The sequence below is a fragment of the Oryctolagus cuniculus genome, chromosome 11 (assembly GCF_051225735.1).
Source record: "Oryctolagus cuniculus isolate XC-2025 breed Fujian yellow rabbit chromosome 11, ASM5122573v1, whole genome shotgun sequence".
NCBI classification, from domain to species: Eukaryota; Metazoa; Chordata; class Mammalia; order Lagomorpha; family Leporidae; genus Oryctolagus; species Oryctolagus cuniculus.
The window spans coordinates 117,762,749-117,778,367 of record NC_142877.1 but is presented as its reverse complement, the minus strand read 5'-3'; the positions used below and the strand labels follow the sequence as shown (position 1 = coordinate 117,778,367).

The 15,619-nt window shown below is 51.5% G+C and overlaps 1 protein-coding gene across 1 annotated transcript; it reads left to right on the top strand.

Moving 5' to 3' along the window:
• Positions 1-8,362: 8,362 nt before the first annotated feature.
• On the top strand, positions 8,363-15,275 carry SNU13 (small nuclear ribonucleoprotein 13). The gene is made up of 3 exons (XM_002721386.6): positions 8,363-8,414; positions 12,680-12,800; positions 14,252-15,275. Exons 1-3 carry the CDS (start codon positions 8,412-8,414, stop codon positions 14,512-14,514), a joined length of 387 nt encoding a protein of 128 aa, XP_002721432.1. The 5' UTR covers positions 8,363-8,411; the 3' UTR covers positions 14,515-15,275.
• Positions 15,276-15,619: the final 344 nt, after the last annotated feature.

Here is a 15,619-nt window from a genome sequence, read left to right as displayed (position 1 = left end):
TTCCCAGGCCATTAGTAGGGAGCTAAATCAGAAGTGGAGCAGCCAGGACTCCAACTGGTGCCCAAATGTGATGCTGACATCACAGGTGGAAGCTTACCATGATGCCAGCCCCAACTATGATCTATTTTTAAAAGTTGGTTACAGGGGCCGGCACTGTGGCATAGTAAATTAATCATCCACCTGCGGCGCCGGCATCCCATATGGGCGCCGGCTCTAGTCCCGGCTGCTTCTCCTCCAGTCCAGCTCTCTGCTGTGGCCCAGGAAAGCAGTGGAGGATGGCGATGGCCCAAGTGCTTGGGCCCTGCACCCATGTGGGAGACCTGGAAGAAGCACCTTGCTCCTGGCTTTGGATCTGCGCAGCTCTAGCTGTTGCAGCCATTTGGGGAATGAACCAGTGGATGGAAGACCTCTCTCTCTGTGTCTCCCTCTCGCTGTCTGTAACGCTGCCTCTCAAATAAGTAAATAAAATCATCAAACAAAGAAAGTTGGTTACAAAAAAGAAAGGTTGGTTACAGGAGTAGGTATTTGGCCCAGCCCTTAAGCTGCTGTTAGGATGCCCACATCCCACATTAGCGTACCTGGGTTCAGTCCCCGTCTCCAGCTACTAATTCCAACTTCCCGCTAAGGCACACCCTCAGAGGCAGGGGCAGTGGCTCAAGAAATTGGGTTCCTGCCACGCACATGGGAGACTCAAACTGAGTTCCCAGCTCCTTACTTCATCCTGCTCCACCTAACCCCAGCATTGTCAGCATTTGGGGAATGAACTAGCGGATGACAGCTCTGTCACTCTCTCCCTCTCTCTGTCTCATTCTCTCAAATAAATAAATGAAATGAAAGTTTGTTCTGGCTCATATGCATAATGTTGGACTTCATCCAGTTCCAAAAGAATACTTGCCAAACAATGTTCACAGACAAAACTGCTCTATGGTGTTAGAAATTAGCAGGGGTTGGCGTCGTGGAGAACCAGGTTAAGCTGCTACCTGCAAGACCAGCATCCCCTCCTGGAGCACCCACCAGGTCAAGTCCAGGCTGCTCCACTTTTGATCCAGCCCCCTGCTAATGTGCCTGAGAAAGCAGCAGATGATGGCCCAGGTACATGGGCCTCTGCCACCCATTTGGAAAACCTTGATGGAGTTCTAGGCTCCTGGCTTCAACCTGGCCCCGCCCTAGTCATTTGGCCATTTGGGAAATGAACAAGCAGATGGAAAGATGGAAGATTCCGCCCCCCCCCACCGTGTGTCTGTGTGTGTGTGTGTCTGTCTGTCTGTCTGTACCTTTCAAATAAATATTTTTTAAAGATTTATTTATTTGAAGGCAGAGTTACAGAGAGGCAGAGCCAGAGAGAGAGAGAGAGAGAGAGAGAGAGAGAGGTCTTCCGTCCTCTGGTACACTCCCAAATAGCTGCTGGACCTATCTGAAGCCAGGAGCCAGGAGCTTCTTCTGGGTCTACCGTGCAGGTGCAGGGGCCCAAGGACTTGGGTCATCTTCCACTGCTTTCTGAGGCCATAGCAGAGAACTAGATTGGATGTGGAGCAGCCAGGACTTGAACTAGCACCCACATGGGATGCCGGCACGGCAGGCAGTGGCTTTACCTGCTATGCCACAGCACCAGCCCCAGTAAATAAATCTTGAGAACAAAACAACGAAAGCAGCAGTTGCGACTGCACACTTCTAGGCGCTGGTAATGGTCGGTTTCTTAATGTGAGTTTGGGGCCTGCATGATGCTCTCCCTAACCCATCTAAGCTTCCTTCTAATTTGTGTCTGATTCATAAGGCAGGAAGCAGGGTCCCTGTAGCAAGTTACCAGGACAGTAATGTGCTGAGGGAAGGAGAATGGAGGTGTGGGGCCCTTACCTTGATGACCTTCCTCACACTGGAACGAGTCCTGGTGACCTTGTACCAATAGTGCTGGACCTGCCAAACCAGAAAGAGGCAGAGGATGAGCAGGTTGCCACGGCACCGAGGGTCCCTGCAGCTGCGGTTCTGGGAAAGCAGGTCCCGCACCGGCTCCCACTCAGGGCCATAGCATGGCCCCACCAAAGCACAGGCGCCCAGTAGCGGCAGCAACATGGCAGAAGTCAGGTCAGGGATGGTCTTGGGGAGCTGGAGCACAGGGCTGGCATGACTGACCCCCAGGAGTCCAGGGCGGGGTAACTCACCACATAGCCACCCTGTCACTGAGGCAACGTCACAAAGGAGCCTGATGCCCCAGTCAGCTCTGGCTGCAGAGCTGGCCGGCATCCCCACGTCAGCTGAGGCAATGAAACTGCTCAACAGAATTAAGAGGAAGAATTTGGTTTTTTTCTTTTAAAGATTTGTTTATTTGACAGTCAGAGTTACACACAGAGAGAAGGAGAGGCAGAGAGAGAGAAAGAGAGAGAGAGAGAGAGAGAGAGAGAGAGAGGTCTTCTATCCGATGGTTCACTCCCCAATTGGCTGCAATGGGCAGAGCTGTGCCGATCTGGAAACCAGGAGCCAGGAGCTTCTTCCAGGTCTCCCATGCAGGTGCAGGGGTCCAAGGACTTGGGCCATCTTCTACTGCTTTCCCAGGCCGTAGCAGAGAGCTGGACTGGAAGTGGAGCAGCAGAGACTCAAACCAGCGCCCATATGGGATGCCAGCACTGCAGGCAGCGGCTTTACTTGCTACGCCACAATGCCAGCCCCAAAGAATTTGTTGTTGTTGTTTTTTAAAGATATATTTATTTATTTGAAACGAAGAGTTACAGAGAGGCAGAGGCAAAGGCAGAGAGAAGTCTTCTATCCGCTGGCTCACTCCCCAGATGGCCACAATGGCTGGAGCTGTGCCAATCCAAATCCAGGAATCAGGAGCTTCCTCTAGGTCTCCCACGTGGGTGCAGGGGCCCAAGGACTTGGGCCATCTTCTACTGCCTTCCCAGGCCATAGCAAAGAGCTGGATCAGAAGTGGAGCAGCCGAGTCTTGAACCAGTGCCCATATGGGATGCCAGCACTGCAGGCAGCGGCCTCAACTCACTACGCCACAGTGTAGGCCCGAAGAATTTGTTTTGAACATCCCTGTCAGGGCCGGCTCTCTGGCGTAGCAGGTAAAGCCGCTGCCTGCAGTGCCAGCATCCCATGTGGGTAGCAGTTTGAACCTGGCTATTCTACTTCCGACCCAGCTCTCTGCTATCACCTGGGAAAGCAGCAGAAGATGGTTCAAGTCCTTGGGCCTCTGCACCCACGTAGGAGACCTAGAAGAAGCTCCTGGTCCCTAGCTTCAGATTGGTCCAGCTCTGACCATTGTGGCCATCTGGTGAGTGAACCAGAGGATGGAAGACCTCTCTCTCTCCCTCTGTCTCGGCCTCCCTCTGTAATTCTTTCAAATAAATTAAAGAAGAAAATACCCTACAATGTATCCCAGTTGAATGTGTCACCCCAGATTGTACCTGATAATACTCTCAGGGACCCAGGACAGTCAGAGTGGAGGTATAGCCTAAGTTTGGCCAACTGAGCTCTCTCTGCCAGGACCCTAGGTCTTTTTTTTTTTTTTTTAAGATTTATTTATTTATCTGAAAGGCAGAGTTACAGAGAGGCAGAGAGGTCTTCCATCTGCTGGTCCACTCCCCAAATGGCTGCAATGGCCAGCGCCGAGCCGATCTGAAGCTAGGAGCCAGGAGCTTCCTCTGGGTCTCCCATGTGGGTGCAGGGGCCCAAGGACTTGGGCTATCCTCCGCTGCTTTCCTGAGTGCATTAGCAGAGAGCTGGATTGGAAGTAGAGCAGCCGGGACTTGAACTGGCACCCATATGGGATGCTGGTGCTGCAGGCAGTGGCTTTGACCCACTGCATCACAAACATAAACAATTTCATAGAACATCAATATCAGAAAAAGCCACTCTGATAACAAAGACAAAAATAAGATCATTCCTTAATCATGTCTGAACACTGTCCAAACCACAAAAATAAATATTCTCTTATCCTAATATGATATAATAAATAAATTAATAATTGATTAAAATAATAAATAAATAATATAATTTGCCAATTATAGCTCTAGGCTAATTTCATTCCTCCCACCTTATAGACAGATTTATTAATATGCCCAACCATAGAAATACTCAAGCTTGCTAGCAGCATCTAATCTAGAACAAACTCCACGTCCTTGAACCCTCTCAAAGCACCTATCGCAAGCCCAAATCTTCTAACTTCTTTACCTCTATCTTCACACACACCCTTGGGGTGTGTGTTCTCCCTTGTTGCAAATCATAGCACTATAGGCGTGTTCCTGGTTGTCTTTGGCTAGAGGACGAAAATGGAGTGAGACTGTAGGGCAAGTTTCATACTCACAACCACTTCCCCTTGAGCCTCTGAGTCCCACTATAAAAGAAGTCCCCCTAATTCCTTTTTGTTTTTGTTTTGGATTTGTTTCTCTGAGAGGTAGTTACAGAGGGAGGGAGAGACAGAGAGAAAGGTCATCCATCCACCTGTTCACTCTCCAAATGGTTGCAATGGCTGGAGCTGGGCCAGGCTGAAGCCAGGAGCTTCTTCCAGGTCTCCCATATGGGTGCAGGGGCCCAAGGACTTTGACTATTTTTCGCTGTTTTCCCAGGCTATGAGCAGAGAGCTAAATCAGAAGAGGAGCTCCTGGGACACAAACTGGCACCTATGGGATTCCATCACCACAGGCAGAGGCTTAGCCTATTATACCATAGCGCCAGCTGTGGTGTTTTTTTGCCACCAAAGATCCCTGAGCAAAAAAGTATCTCCTTTAGGCCAGGCATGGTACTAGAAGATAGATATCTTTTTGGTCAGCTTTTCACAATTTTATTTTTTAAAAAAGATCTTATTTATTTATTTGACAGGTAGAGTTACAGACAGTGAGAGAGACAGAAAGATCTTCCTTCGTTGGTTCACTCCCCAAATGGCCACCACAGCTGGAGCTGTGCTGATCCAAAGCCAGGAGCCAGGTGCTTCTTCCCGATCTCCCATGCAGGTGCAGGGGCCCAAGCAGCTGGGCCATCTTCTACTGCTATCCCAGTGTTGCAGTTGATTTCTCAACTATGTTGCAGTGGATTTGACAGCTGGACAGGAAGAGGAGCAACCAGGACTAGAACTGGCGCCCATGTGGGATGCCAGCACCACAGGTGGAGGATTCACCTAGTGCGCCACAGTGCTGGCCCCATTCCCAATTTTAGTAAAATATCCGAGGCAGGTTACTTTATGAAGAAAAGAGATTCATTTTGGCTCATGATTCTGAAGGTTCACAGTCCAAAATCTGGCTTGGTTCAGCCTTTGGCCATGGCATTCTTACTGAGGTGGCACAGGGCATCACATAACAAGAAACAAGGAGCACACGTGCCTGTATTTCCATGCGGTTTTCTTTCCCTTTCCTTATAATCCACTAGGACTCAAACATGGGAATTCTATCCTAATGACATAATCCAGTCTAATCACATCCTAAGGGCCCCCTCTTTATAAACACTGGTAATTGGCAGGACCATTAACTTACGTCTCTGGGGACTAAAGTCCCGAGTTTGGAGGGACAAACAGGCAAACCACAGCAGTATCAAAGTGTCCAAAGCAGTTGCAAGCACTGCTCTCCTGGAGCCGTCAGTGTGGTTGGGACGGCCAACACTGAATAAAGACAAGGCTGACAAGTGCTATAGAGAGCAAGTGTGGAGGTCTGTGGCTCCATCCAGCAGGGCAGTTACCTAGTCAGGGTGATTAGAGGTTTCATTGAAGACGTGTTGAACAGGAGTTCTCTAAGCAGCATAGTGGAAGAAATCACTCAATATAGGGTGATGGATACGGTTCAGGATATGAACATGTGATATGATATGAATATGTGCTCAGGATAGCAAAAGAAGGTGAGTAGGGATGCAGCATGGGTGCCAAGGGAGAATGCTAGTGGAAAGGGGCTAACAAACTCAGGCCAAACACATGTGTGTGGTAAATTTCTAAGGCAAACTGCTCTGGAGAGCACTCATGAACATGTATTAAATTACTAGCAAGGGGGACTGGCACTGTGGCATCGCAGGTTAAGCCTTCGCCCACAACACTAGAATCCCATATGGGCACTGGTTTGTGTCATGGCTACTCTACTTCTGGTCCAGCTCCCTGCTAATGGCCTGGGAAAAGAAGCAGAAGATGGCCCAAGTGTTTGGGCCCCTGCCACCCACATAGAAGACACAGATGAAGCTCCTGGCTCCTGGCTTTGGCCTGGCCCATCCCTGGCCATTGAAGCCATCTGGAGAAGTAGACCGTGGATAGGAGATAGCTCTGTCTCTCTCTCTCTTTCTCTGTAACTTGACCTTCAAAATAAATAGATAGCAAGGGAAACTGCAAAATACAAAAGGATTGGATGGCTCTGAAAGAACATGAAAAATGAGTTATTATATAGTTGGAAACAGAATTATATAATTAGGTAGAGTGTATTGTCTCATTCCTCATGGTCATAAAAACATCTCTATTACTCGTTACAAAAGAGATCTGGGATGATGGTCCAAGATGCAAGGTAGGCCAAATAATGATCAAAAGTTGTTATAAAGGACACCTAAGAAACAAATGGCAAGAATACACTGGTGTCCGTGAGTTGGAATAGTAAGGTTTCAGGACCAACAGAGGTCCAATTAATATGGAGACATGCAGCAGGATCCAACAGAGGTGAGGAACAGAGTCCATATCACACGTTTTACTGTTAAACTGGAGTCACGAGTGGAAACTTCTTAGTTTGGAAACAGTATTTTTGACATATCCTAATCCTACCAGATCTGCACAGTGAAGACCAGAGCATCTTTGACGTAACTGATGTTCAGTGTTGGAGCCTGTTGCCTCATGCCCCGACACATTGCAGGAAGGGCAACCAGATGTGGTGGACGTAACCCAGGTCACCCTAACGTGCAGTTCCAGCTGCACCCCTGTGTCACTCTGTGACCACCGTGGGCAAGCAGCTTCCCTTCTCTAGACCTGGCTCCCTGTGTGAAACTAAGAAATGCCGTTGCATGACCCTTAGGGTTCTGCCAGCTCTCACTTGGAGACTTCCAATGGAATTAGCCCCGGATGGTCTAGTTTGGGTTGGATCCAAGTGGTCCCCTGATGTGCACAGCATCATGTTGGAGAGGCATGAGGAAGGGCCATGAGAATCGAGGAGGCTGTCTTAGGGGTGGTGAGGCATGAGTTCAGCCATAAATAATGGAGATTTGGGGAAGAATTGAGAAAAGAGTGAGGTTCTGGCTATTAGAAAGTAGGTGTCCTGGCCGGTGCCACGGCTCACTTGGCTAATCTTCCACCTGCAGCGCCGGCACCCCGGGTTCTAGTCCCAGTTGGGGTGCCAGGTTCTAGTCCCGGCTGCTCCTCTTCCAGTCTAGCTCTCTGCTGTGGCCCGGGAGGGCAGTGGAGGATGGCCCAAGTGCTTGGTGGCACCTGGCTCCTGGCTTCGGATTGGTGCAGCATGCCAGCCACAGCGCACCGGCCATAGTGGCCATTTGGGGACTGAACCAACAGAAAAGGAAGACCTTTCTCTCTGTCTCTCTCTGTCTAACTCTACCTGTCAAAAAAGAAAAAGAAAAAAAAGTAGGTGTCCTAAGATATTTCACACTCAACCTGACAGAAACTCAACTCCTACTCCCTTACCCCAAATCTGCTCTTCCTCCTGATTCCTCATTTAATGGATTCTAATTCAGCCTCCATCAGGGACGCTGACAAGAGATGTGATGACGAAGAACATACTTGAAATTGCCTGTGGGGCCTGCGCTGTGGCACAGTGGGTTAACACCCTGGCCTGAAGCGCCAGCATCCCGTATGGGCACGGGTTCAAGACCCGGCTGCTCCACTTCCCCTCCCGCTCTCTGCTGTGGCCTGGGACAGCAGTGGAAGATGGCCTAATCCCTGGGCCCCTGCACCCCCGTGGGAGACCCAGAGAAGCTCCTGGCTTCGGATCAGCACAGCTCCAGCTGTTGTGGCCACCTGCGGAGTGAACCAGCGAGTGGAAGGCCTCTCCCTCTCCTCTCTCTGTGTAACTCGGACTTTCAAATAAATAAATAAAAAATAAAAATAAATTGCCTGTAATTTATCTCCCCTCACCAGGGTAGGGTCAGAAAGACAAGCGCAAGAATGTGCCCGAAAGTGAGCTGGCGCTGGAGTAGTAAAACCTCTGTCGCCCTTTCTTTTCGATGATTAACTCACTTTCTGCCCAAAATTTATAAAACGCTAATAAAAACAACAAGCATAGGGTGCCTCACAAGCGGGAGCCCGCCTCCGCGACGGTGCCCCCTAGTGGCCGAGGTCCGCCCGCTCGTGTGACGCCACTTCCGTTTTCCGCCCGCTCGTGTGACGCCACATCCGCTTCCTGCCGCGCGCGGGCGCCACTTCCGGCTTATTTTCTGGGCAGTTTCCGGCTTCTTCTCTGACGTCGGCGGTTGTTCGTCGCGAGTGGCGAGCCCGCGGAGCCGCAGCCATGGTGAGTGCGTGCGCCGGGCCTGCGGGCCGGGGGCTGGGCACCCCGGAGTTTCGGCTCGCTCGCCGTCCTGCCGGGAGGTCGGGAAGTGCGCGGGCTCGGCCGCCGGGCTCCGGCTCGGGCTCGGCCGCTCGGCCCGGGATTGGAGCCCGGACAGCCGCAGGGTCCCGGCAGCCCCGGCCCCACGTTAGAACTCGGGAAGCTCAGGGCCGCCCGCTGTGTCGGCGGTGTTTGCAGCTGTCCGTTCCCGTGGCCGGAGGCCTCGGGTGAGCCCGGAAGGGGCAGAGCCTGGGAAGGAGCAGCCCACGTGGGCGATGGTAGAAAGTTGGTGTTTTTTTTTTTTTTTAAATGGCTCCCTTCTTTTTTCCTTTCTCTTTTTCCTTATCTTTTACGATCTCTAGGGCATGGCTTAGCCGCCTGGACTCTGGATCACCGTCTTCTACCCAGCCCGCCCCTTTCCCAGTGCTGGGGGCTCCGGAGACGGAGTTCTCCCTTGGGTCCGCGCCCAGAGCGGGCCGCGGGTCACGTGTGCCGGGGATTAACGGGGCCCCTGGCGTCTGGGGGCGGTGGGGAGTGTGGAGTGACCTGGAGCGCGGGAGAGGTTGAGGCTGCCAACCTCGAGCCACCGCGTGCAGCTCCTCTGAGCCCCTGGCTGTCGGCAGCTTTTCTTACTAATCGCTTAGGGAGAGTCCGGGTCGTGGCGGTGGTGTGGCGGGCTCGGGTCGGCCCTTGGTGAGGAAGTGGAGTCCATAGTGGGGTTCAGTCATTCCACGGGAGCTCGGATCCCTGGGGGGCTGCCTCCCCCTCCCGCCCGTCGTTTTGAAGCTCGTGTGTCGGAGCCAGGGCTCATCTGAGGCAGGTTTGGGATCGAGTGATCTCGGGTTGAACTCCGCAGCTTACCTAACTGTACAGTGGGAGGACCGTGCCTGTGGACGCCAGGGTCCGATCGGGACTGAGCGCACTGTGAACTGGTAGCCCCGAAGCCGGGCAGGGACAGCGAGCACCGGCCGCGCGGGTCCTGGGAACTGCGCTGCTGGCCGCCTGCTGTGCCAGTCCCTGCGCAGACTAGATGGTTCAGGTCAGTTGCTCCACGTCGCCCAGGTGGAAGCAGATCCCTCTACAGTAATAATAAATAGAAAGTGGTCACTTGTTACCAGGGGTTTCCCGCGTCAGCGTCACCACAAATCCCTCGCCTTGGATGGCTGCAGAGTTGCCATGGCTACAGGACCACCAGGCTGTGGGCGTTTTCCAGCTCCATGACGGTTTTGCGGGACCACACAGGTGTATGAGGTTGATCGTTGACGAGAAACTCAAATGTTATGGGGCGTGGCTGTGTTTGTTGAATCAAAACGTGGTCGGTTTTGGCTGTCTGGTGTAGGGATTTAAATTGGCTGGCTCATTTACCCCTTACACGTTGGCAAGTTTGCATTCGTGTTTGTAAGCTGGGCAACTTGGTTTTAGAGTCCCATCGTTTCTGTTGACTGATGGTAGAAGGTGAAGGCTTTTGTTGTGGGTTCTGAAGTCGTCCTCTTCGTGCATTTGATGTCTATGGAGAGTTGAGAACCCTGGTTTGCAGAGTGGAAGTACTCAGCGAGGAGTGATTGGATCTGAAGTGCTGAGTCCCTCATTGGGAAGAGGGTGGTGTGCTGAGCATCTGATAAGTTACGGGCACGTTGACTTCTCAGGTAACCACAGAAGGAATAGAAAATGAGAGGATGGAGTGGCAGGCGCTATCCTGACGCCTGAGATGCCCGCATCCCGCGTTGGAGCGTTGGAGCGCCCGGGTTCATTGCCCACCTCTTGGCGGTGTTTCCAGCCTCCTGTTAATGCAGACGCTGGGAGGCAGCAGTCCACGTGGAAGACCTGCATTGAGCTCTCATTTAGGGAGTGAGCCAGCAAATGGGAGCACTCACACTCTCTGCCTCTGAAATAAATGAAAATTTTCCCAAAGATTTATTTACTTAATTGAAAGAGTTACAGAAAGGGATTGATCTTCATCTGCTGGTTCATTCCCCAAATGGCCACGATGGCCAAGGTTGGACCAGGCCATAGCCAAGAGCCAGAAACTGTTCAGGTCTCCCACGGGTGACGGGCCCAAGCATGAGGCTATCTTTTGCTGCTTTCCCAAGCATATCAACAGGGAGCTGGATCTGAAGTGGAGCAGCTAGGACTCAAACCAGTGCCCATATAGTATGGGTGACTCCATTTTTGTTTTGTTTAATTAATCTTTTTGTTGTTAAGTCATGAGAAGTTTGCTTTTTTTTAATTAATTTATTTGAAGAGCAGAGTGACAGAGATCTTTCATCCACTGGCTCACTTTTCAAATGGCCACAACAGCCAGATCTCAAGCACCTGGGAATTCAGACTTTTCAGGGCTGGCGCTGTGGTATAGCAGGTAAAGCCACCACCTGCAATGCTAGAATCCCATATGGGCACTGGTTCAAATCCCAGCTGTTCCACTTCTGATCTAGCTCCCTGCTAATGGCCTGGGAAAAGCAGTGGAAAATGGCCCAAGCGCTTGGGCTCCTGCACCTACCTGGGAAACCCAGAGGAAACTCCTGGCTTCAGCCTGGCCCAGCTCCATCCATGGTGGCCATCTGGGGAGTGAACTAGCAAATAGATTTCTGTCTCTCTCTGTAGCTCTGCCTTTCAGATTAAATAAATCAATCTTAAGAAAAATCAGAATGTGGGACTGGGGCTATGGCACAGTGGGTTAAAGCTCGCATCCTGTATGGGCGCTGGTTTGAGTTCTCGCTGCTCCACTTCAGATCCAGCTCTGCTATGGCCTGGGAAAGCAGTAGAAGACACCCAACTGCTTCGGCCCCTGCACCTGTGTGGGAGACCCGGAAGCTGGCCTCAGATCAGCCCCCAGCTCTAGCTATCGTGGCCATTTGGAAATTGAACCAGCAGATGGAAGACCTCTGTCTGTCTCTGTCTCTGGCTCTAGCTCTCTCTCTGTAACTCTTTGAAATAAATGAAATCTTTTTTTAAAAAATTGTTTTAAAAAGAAGAAGCATATTATGAAAAAACCGTATGTATGGATCTCAGAAATTTTTGCTAAGCTTATCTTTTTAATTCTACTTTTCATAAACTTTTTTTTAAGATGTTTTATTTATTTGAAAGGCGGGGTTACAGAGAGGCAGAGAGAAAGAGGTCTTCCATCTGCTGGTTCACTCCCCAAATGACTGCAATGGCCAGAGCTGAGCTGATCCAAAGCCAGGAGCTTCCTCTGGATTTTCCATGCGAGTGCAAGAGCCCAAGGACTTGGGCCATCTTCTGCTGCTTTCCCAGGCCACAGCAGAGAGCTGCATCGGTAGTGGAACAGCCAGGACTCGAACTGGTGCCCATATGGGATGCCGGCACTACAGGCTGGGGCTTTAACCTGTGTGCCACAGCACTGGCCCCTTGAATAACTTTCAAACATAGAACTTTCACTGGATTCTTTGGTAGAATATATCCTAAAAGCAAAAAGAAATTTTGACCATGGTGAGTTTGTTGGTAGAAGTGGTATTGGATATAGCAATTCAGGAACCATTTTTGCATACTGTAGGGTAGAATAAGTGAAAGGAGAAAAAAATTGTTTTTGGAAGGCAGAGAAACATATCTCCCATCTGCTGGTTCACTCTCCCAAATGCCCGTAATAGCCAGGACTGGACCAGGCCAGAGCCAGGAGCTGGGAAGTCAGCCTGGCTCTCCCAAGTGGGTAACAGACTCCTCAGCTACTTAAGCTGTTGCTTCTCTCTCTAGATGCGTGTTAGCAGGAAGCTGGCATCAGGAATGGGGCCAGGATTTGAACCCAAGTGTTGTTCTGGGACCTGACAACTTAACTGCTGTTTATCACTCACCCTGAAAAAAAAAAAAAAAAAAAAAAAAAAAAAAAAAAAAACTTGGTGTTGGAAACCAGAGTTCTCATTGAGGATAGAAAGATTTGCATAGGGGAGGGGGAGTGGAGGGAACTTTCTACTGTATATAGTAGATTATCCCTTAATTTTGATTGAGTAAATTTGGGATTGAATATGGGAATTTGGATTTAAAGATTACCTGGTATAACTCAATGGATGTTGAATGATAGGAGCCCATTTATGATCCATTTGTTGTAAATTTACCAAACATTAGGCTAAAGAGTGGTAAATAAAAACACATATGGGTTCGTATACAGTATTGGGCTGTATAATTACTAACTCCTTTTTAGCCTTACAAGCATATTTTGGTTTTTCCAAGCTATGAGTTTGCAGGCCAGTGTTATTACTCTCTTGCTTCCTCCACAGACTGAAGCGGATGTGAATCCAAAAGCCTACCCCCTTGCAGATGCCCACCTCACCAAGAAGCTCCTGGACCTGGTTCAGCAGTCGTGTAACTACAAGCAGCTTCGGAAAGGGGCCAACGAGGGTAAGGCGGCCCCTGGTGCTCTGGGCAGTGTTGAAGGCACCGGTCTCTCCGGCCTCTGGTCCGGATTTCCAGTGGGAGGGAGGCTGAATACTGTAACCCACGCGGGGACTTAGAGCTGCGTTTGGGCATTAAATGCTGAAGACTAATGGGCTCAATTTTTTTTCTCTTTATGTTACTTTGCTGAACAGACACTTGGGTAGAGACTCTGTTAACTTTATGGCTTCCCCAGAGCCATCATGAGTAATTAACATTCATCTGGTTCTCAGAAACGTTGCTTTTGTGTGGGTGTGTTCGTTCGTTTTTAAAGGAAGAAACCAGTGATTTCTTAGTGGAATGATTGCATGTGGCAGAGGTGCATAGGACGGTCTTTAGCCAGGGGCTAAGTCGGTTGCGGTGAGAGAGTTGTTTTGTCTTTGGAGAGGCTCATTGAACTGCTAGGCATTTTTCCCTGGGTGTGAGATTGCGGAGAACCGCTGGAATGGGTTTTCCCCGTGTAGCTGGAAGAAGATGAAGCAGACAGTCCCTGGGCCTCTGCGCCTCACACTACAGCCGCGGAGCCTGGCAGAGCAGGGCCCAGCGGAGGGAGCTCCTCTCGCTCTCTTGCGAGGTCTCTGTTCTCACGCGGCACGCCCAGGTCAGCCTGGCTAGGCGAGGGTGTGAGGTTTGGCTCCTCAGGCAGATGCGGACTCGCCGACAGGACCATCTTCTTCCTTTTGCTATTCCTTGCACGGCGCTAGGCCCAGAGGTACCTCGGGTCCTCGAGTGGAGAAGCTTGGTGTCATCGGCTTCGGTTCCAGTAACGTGCTCACGGGAGTTAGGGAGGGAGGAGCAGCAGCTTCCCATGCCTCTGTCTCAGCTCCAGATACTCGTGTGCCCATTCATGAATCGCCTTCTGTGTACCGGGCACATGTCTGTATGCTGGTGGTGTGTGGTGAGCGAGTTAAGTCCCTGCCTTCTTGGAGGTCGCATTCTAGTAGGAGCTAGAGAGGAACATAAGTAGGGCAAGGGGGAGGGCGTGGCCGTGGTGGGGTCTTTCTAGGTGGAGTGTTCTGGGGAAGCCTTTCTGGGGAGGCGGAGTTTGAGCAGAGAGCCGAGTCCTTGGTGTCAGCTCGCGTGGGCAGTGCTGTGTGCTGGCCGGGCCTGTGGGTGCCATAGCGGTTGGCCAGGCAGGAGATGATGGTTCCCTGGACAAGTGGCAGCACAGGAAGGTGAGGAAGTGGTCAGGCTCAGGTTGTGTTTGAAGACGAGTAATGGGTTTGATGGGAGGCTTGAGAAAGGCGTTGAAGGTGACGGGTTCACTGGTGTTGGCGTCCCGTATCACACCCGGCTGCTCCAGACTTGCTGGTGCCAGGTGCTGTGCCCAGTGTTCTTGGACCTGTCATTCAGTTCCTTGGAGACTGCCCCGCACAAGCCCCACTTCACCCATTCGCCTCTCGTCCCTGTCTCCACAGCCACCAAGACCCTCAACAGGGGCATCTCAGAGTTCATTGTGATGGCAGCAGACGCCGAGCCCCTGGAGATCATCTTGCATCTCCCGCTGCTGTGTGAGGACAAGAACGTGCCCTACGTGTTTGTGCGCTCCAAGCAGGCCCTGGGCCGGGCCTGTGGGGTCTCGAGGCCTGTCATCGCCTGTTCCGTCACCATCAAAGAAGGGTCACAACTGAAGCAGCAGATCCAGTCCATTCAGCAGTCCATCGAGAGGCTCTTGGTGTAACCGCGCCCTCCGGCTGACCGCTCCCCGCGCCTGAGGCCCTGTATCATAGTGTGTGTTAGTGTAGCATTTTCAGCTGCTTTCTATTATAAAATACCGTAGTATGAAACCTGGTCTCTGCATTTTTGTATCTTGTTTACAGGGTTGTTTCTCCCCGTCTCCCTGCCATCCTGTTCCCCCTCGTGAATAATGCAGTGAGGCGGCCCTCAGAGGCCGGAGGGGCAGCGGGGGATCCTGGGAGTGAACACTGGCCACCTTGTGTCCCTGTGCCCGGCATACGGAATCCTTCCATACCTGTTAACATGAGTGAGAAGCCGCCTTTGCTCTCTAGGGGATCGTGTAAGACTGGGAAGAAAGCCTGGATTCTGAGGTTGTTAGGCTCCTGTCCAAGCACTGTGTGCTCATGTACCCCTGGTGTTTGCTCCTGGTGTGACATTGTGTCCTCGACCCTGAGGGTGGCATGGGGCTCCATGTGGCTGGCTGAATGAGACAGGCCTTTGACCTGGGACTTGAAGGAGTCAGGAGTGGCAGAGGGTCAGCTGGTGCTGGAATGAAGGATTCTGGGAACGTCTTGGAGGCGTGGCTGGAAGCCGCAGTGCAGTGGGTGGAATCCCAGGAAACACCCTCTCTGGATGGGCCGTCTTCAGTGGACACGGGGCACTGGCTGAGCGCTCTCCTGCCACCGTGGGCCATGGATTCTTTATCACGACAGCTAACATGTCATTCATTGTGAAATCTTAATAAAAACATGTTCATATTTCCAATTTAAAGTGTGGAAGTGCCTGATTCTTAGTAGATACCCAGTTAATATTTGAATTAAGAAAGGCAGCATCACTAGAGTAAAACTTCAGGCCGGCGCCGCGGCTCACTTGGCTAATCCTCCGCCTTGCGGCGCCGGCACACCAGGTTCTAGTCCCGGTCAGGGCGCCGGATTCTGTCCCGGTTGCCCCTCTTCCAGGCCAGCTCTCTGCTGTGGCCCGGGAGTGCAGTGGAGGATGGCCCAGGTGCTTGGGCCCTGCACCCCATGGGAGACCAGGATAAGTACCTGGCTCCTGCCATCGGATCAGCACGGTGCGCCGGCCGCAGCACACTGGCCGCGGCAGCCATT

Excerpts from the sequence above, each read along its gene's own strand:
- SNU13 (XM_002721386.6), top strand. Across the intron at positions 12,801-14,251 it reads TCGGAAAGGGGCCAACGAGG|CCACCAAGACCCTCAACAGG; the intron begins GTAAGGCGGCCC and ends CTGTCTCCACAG.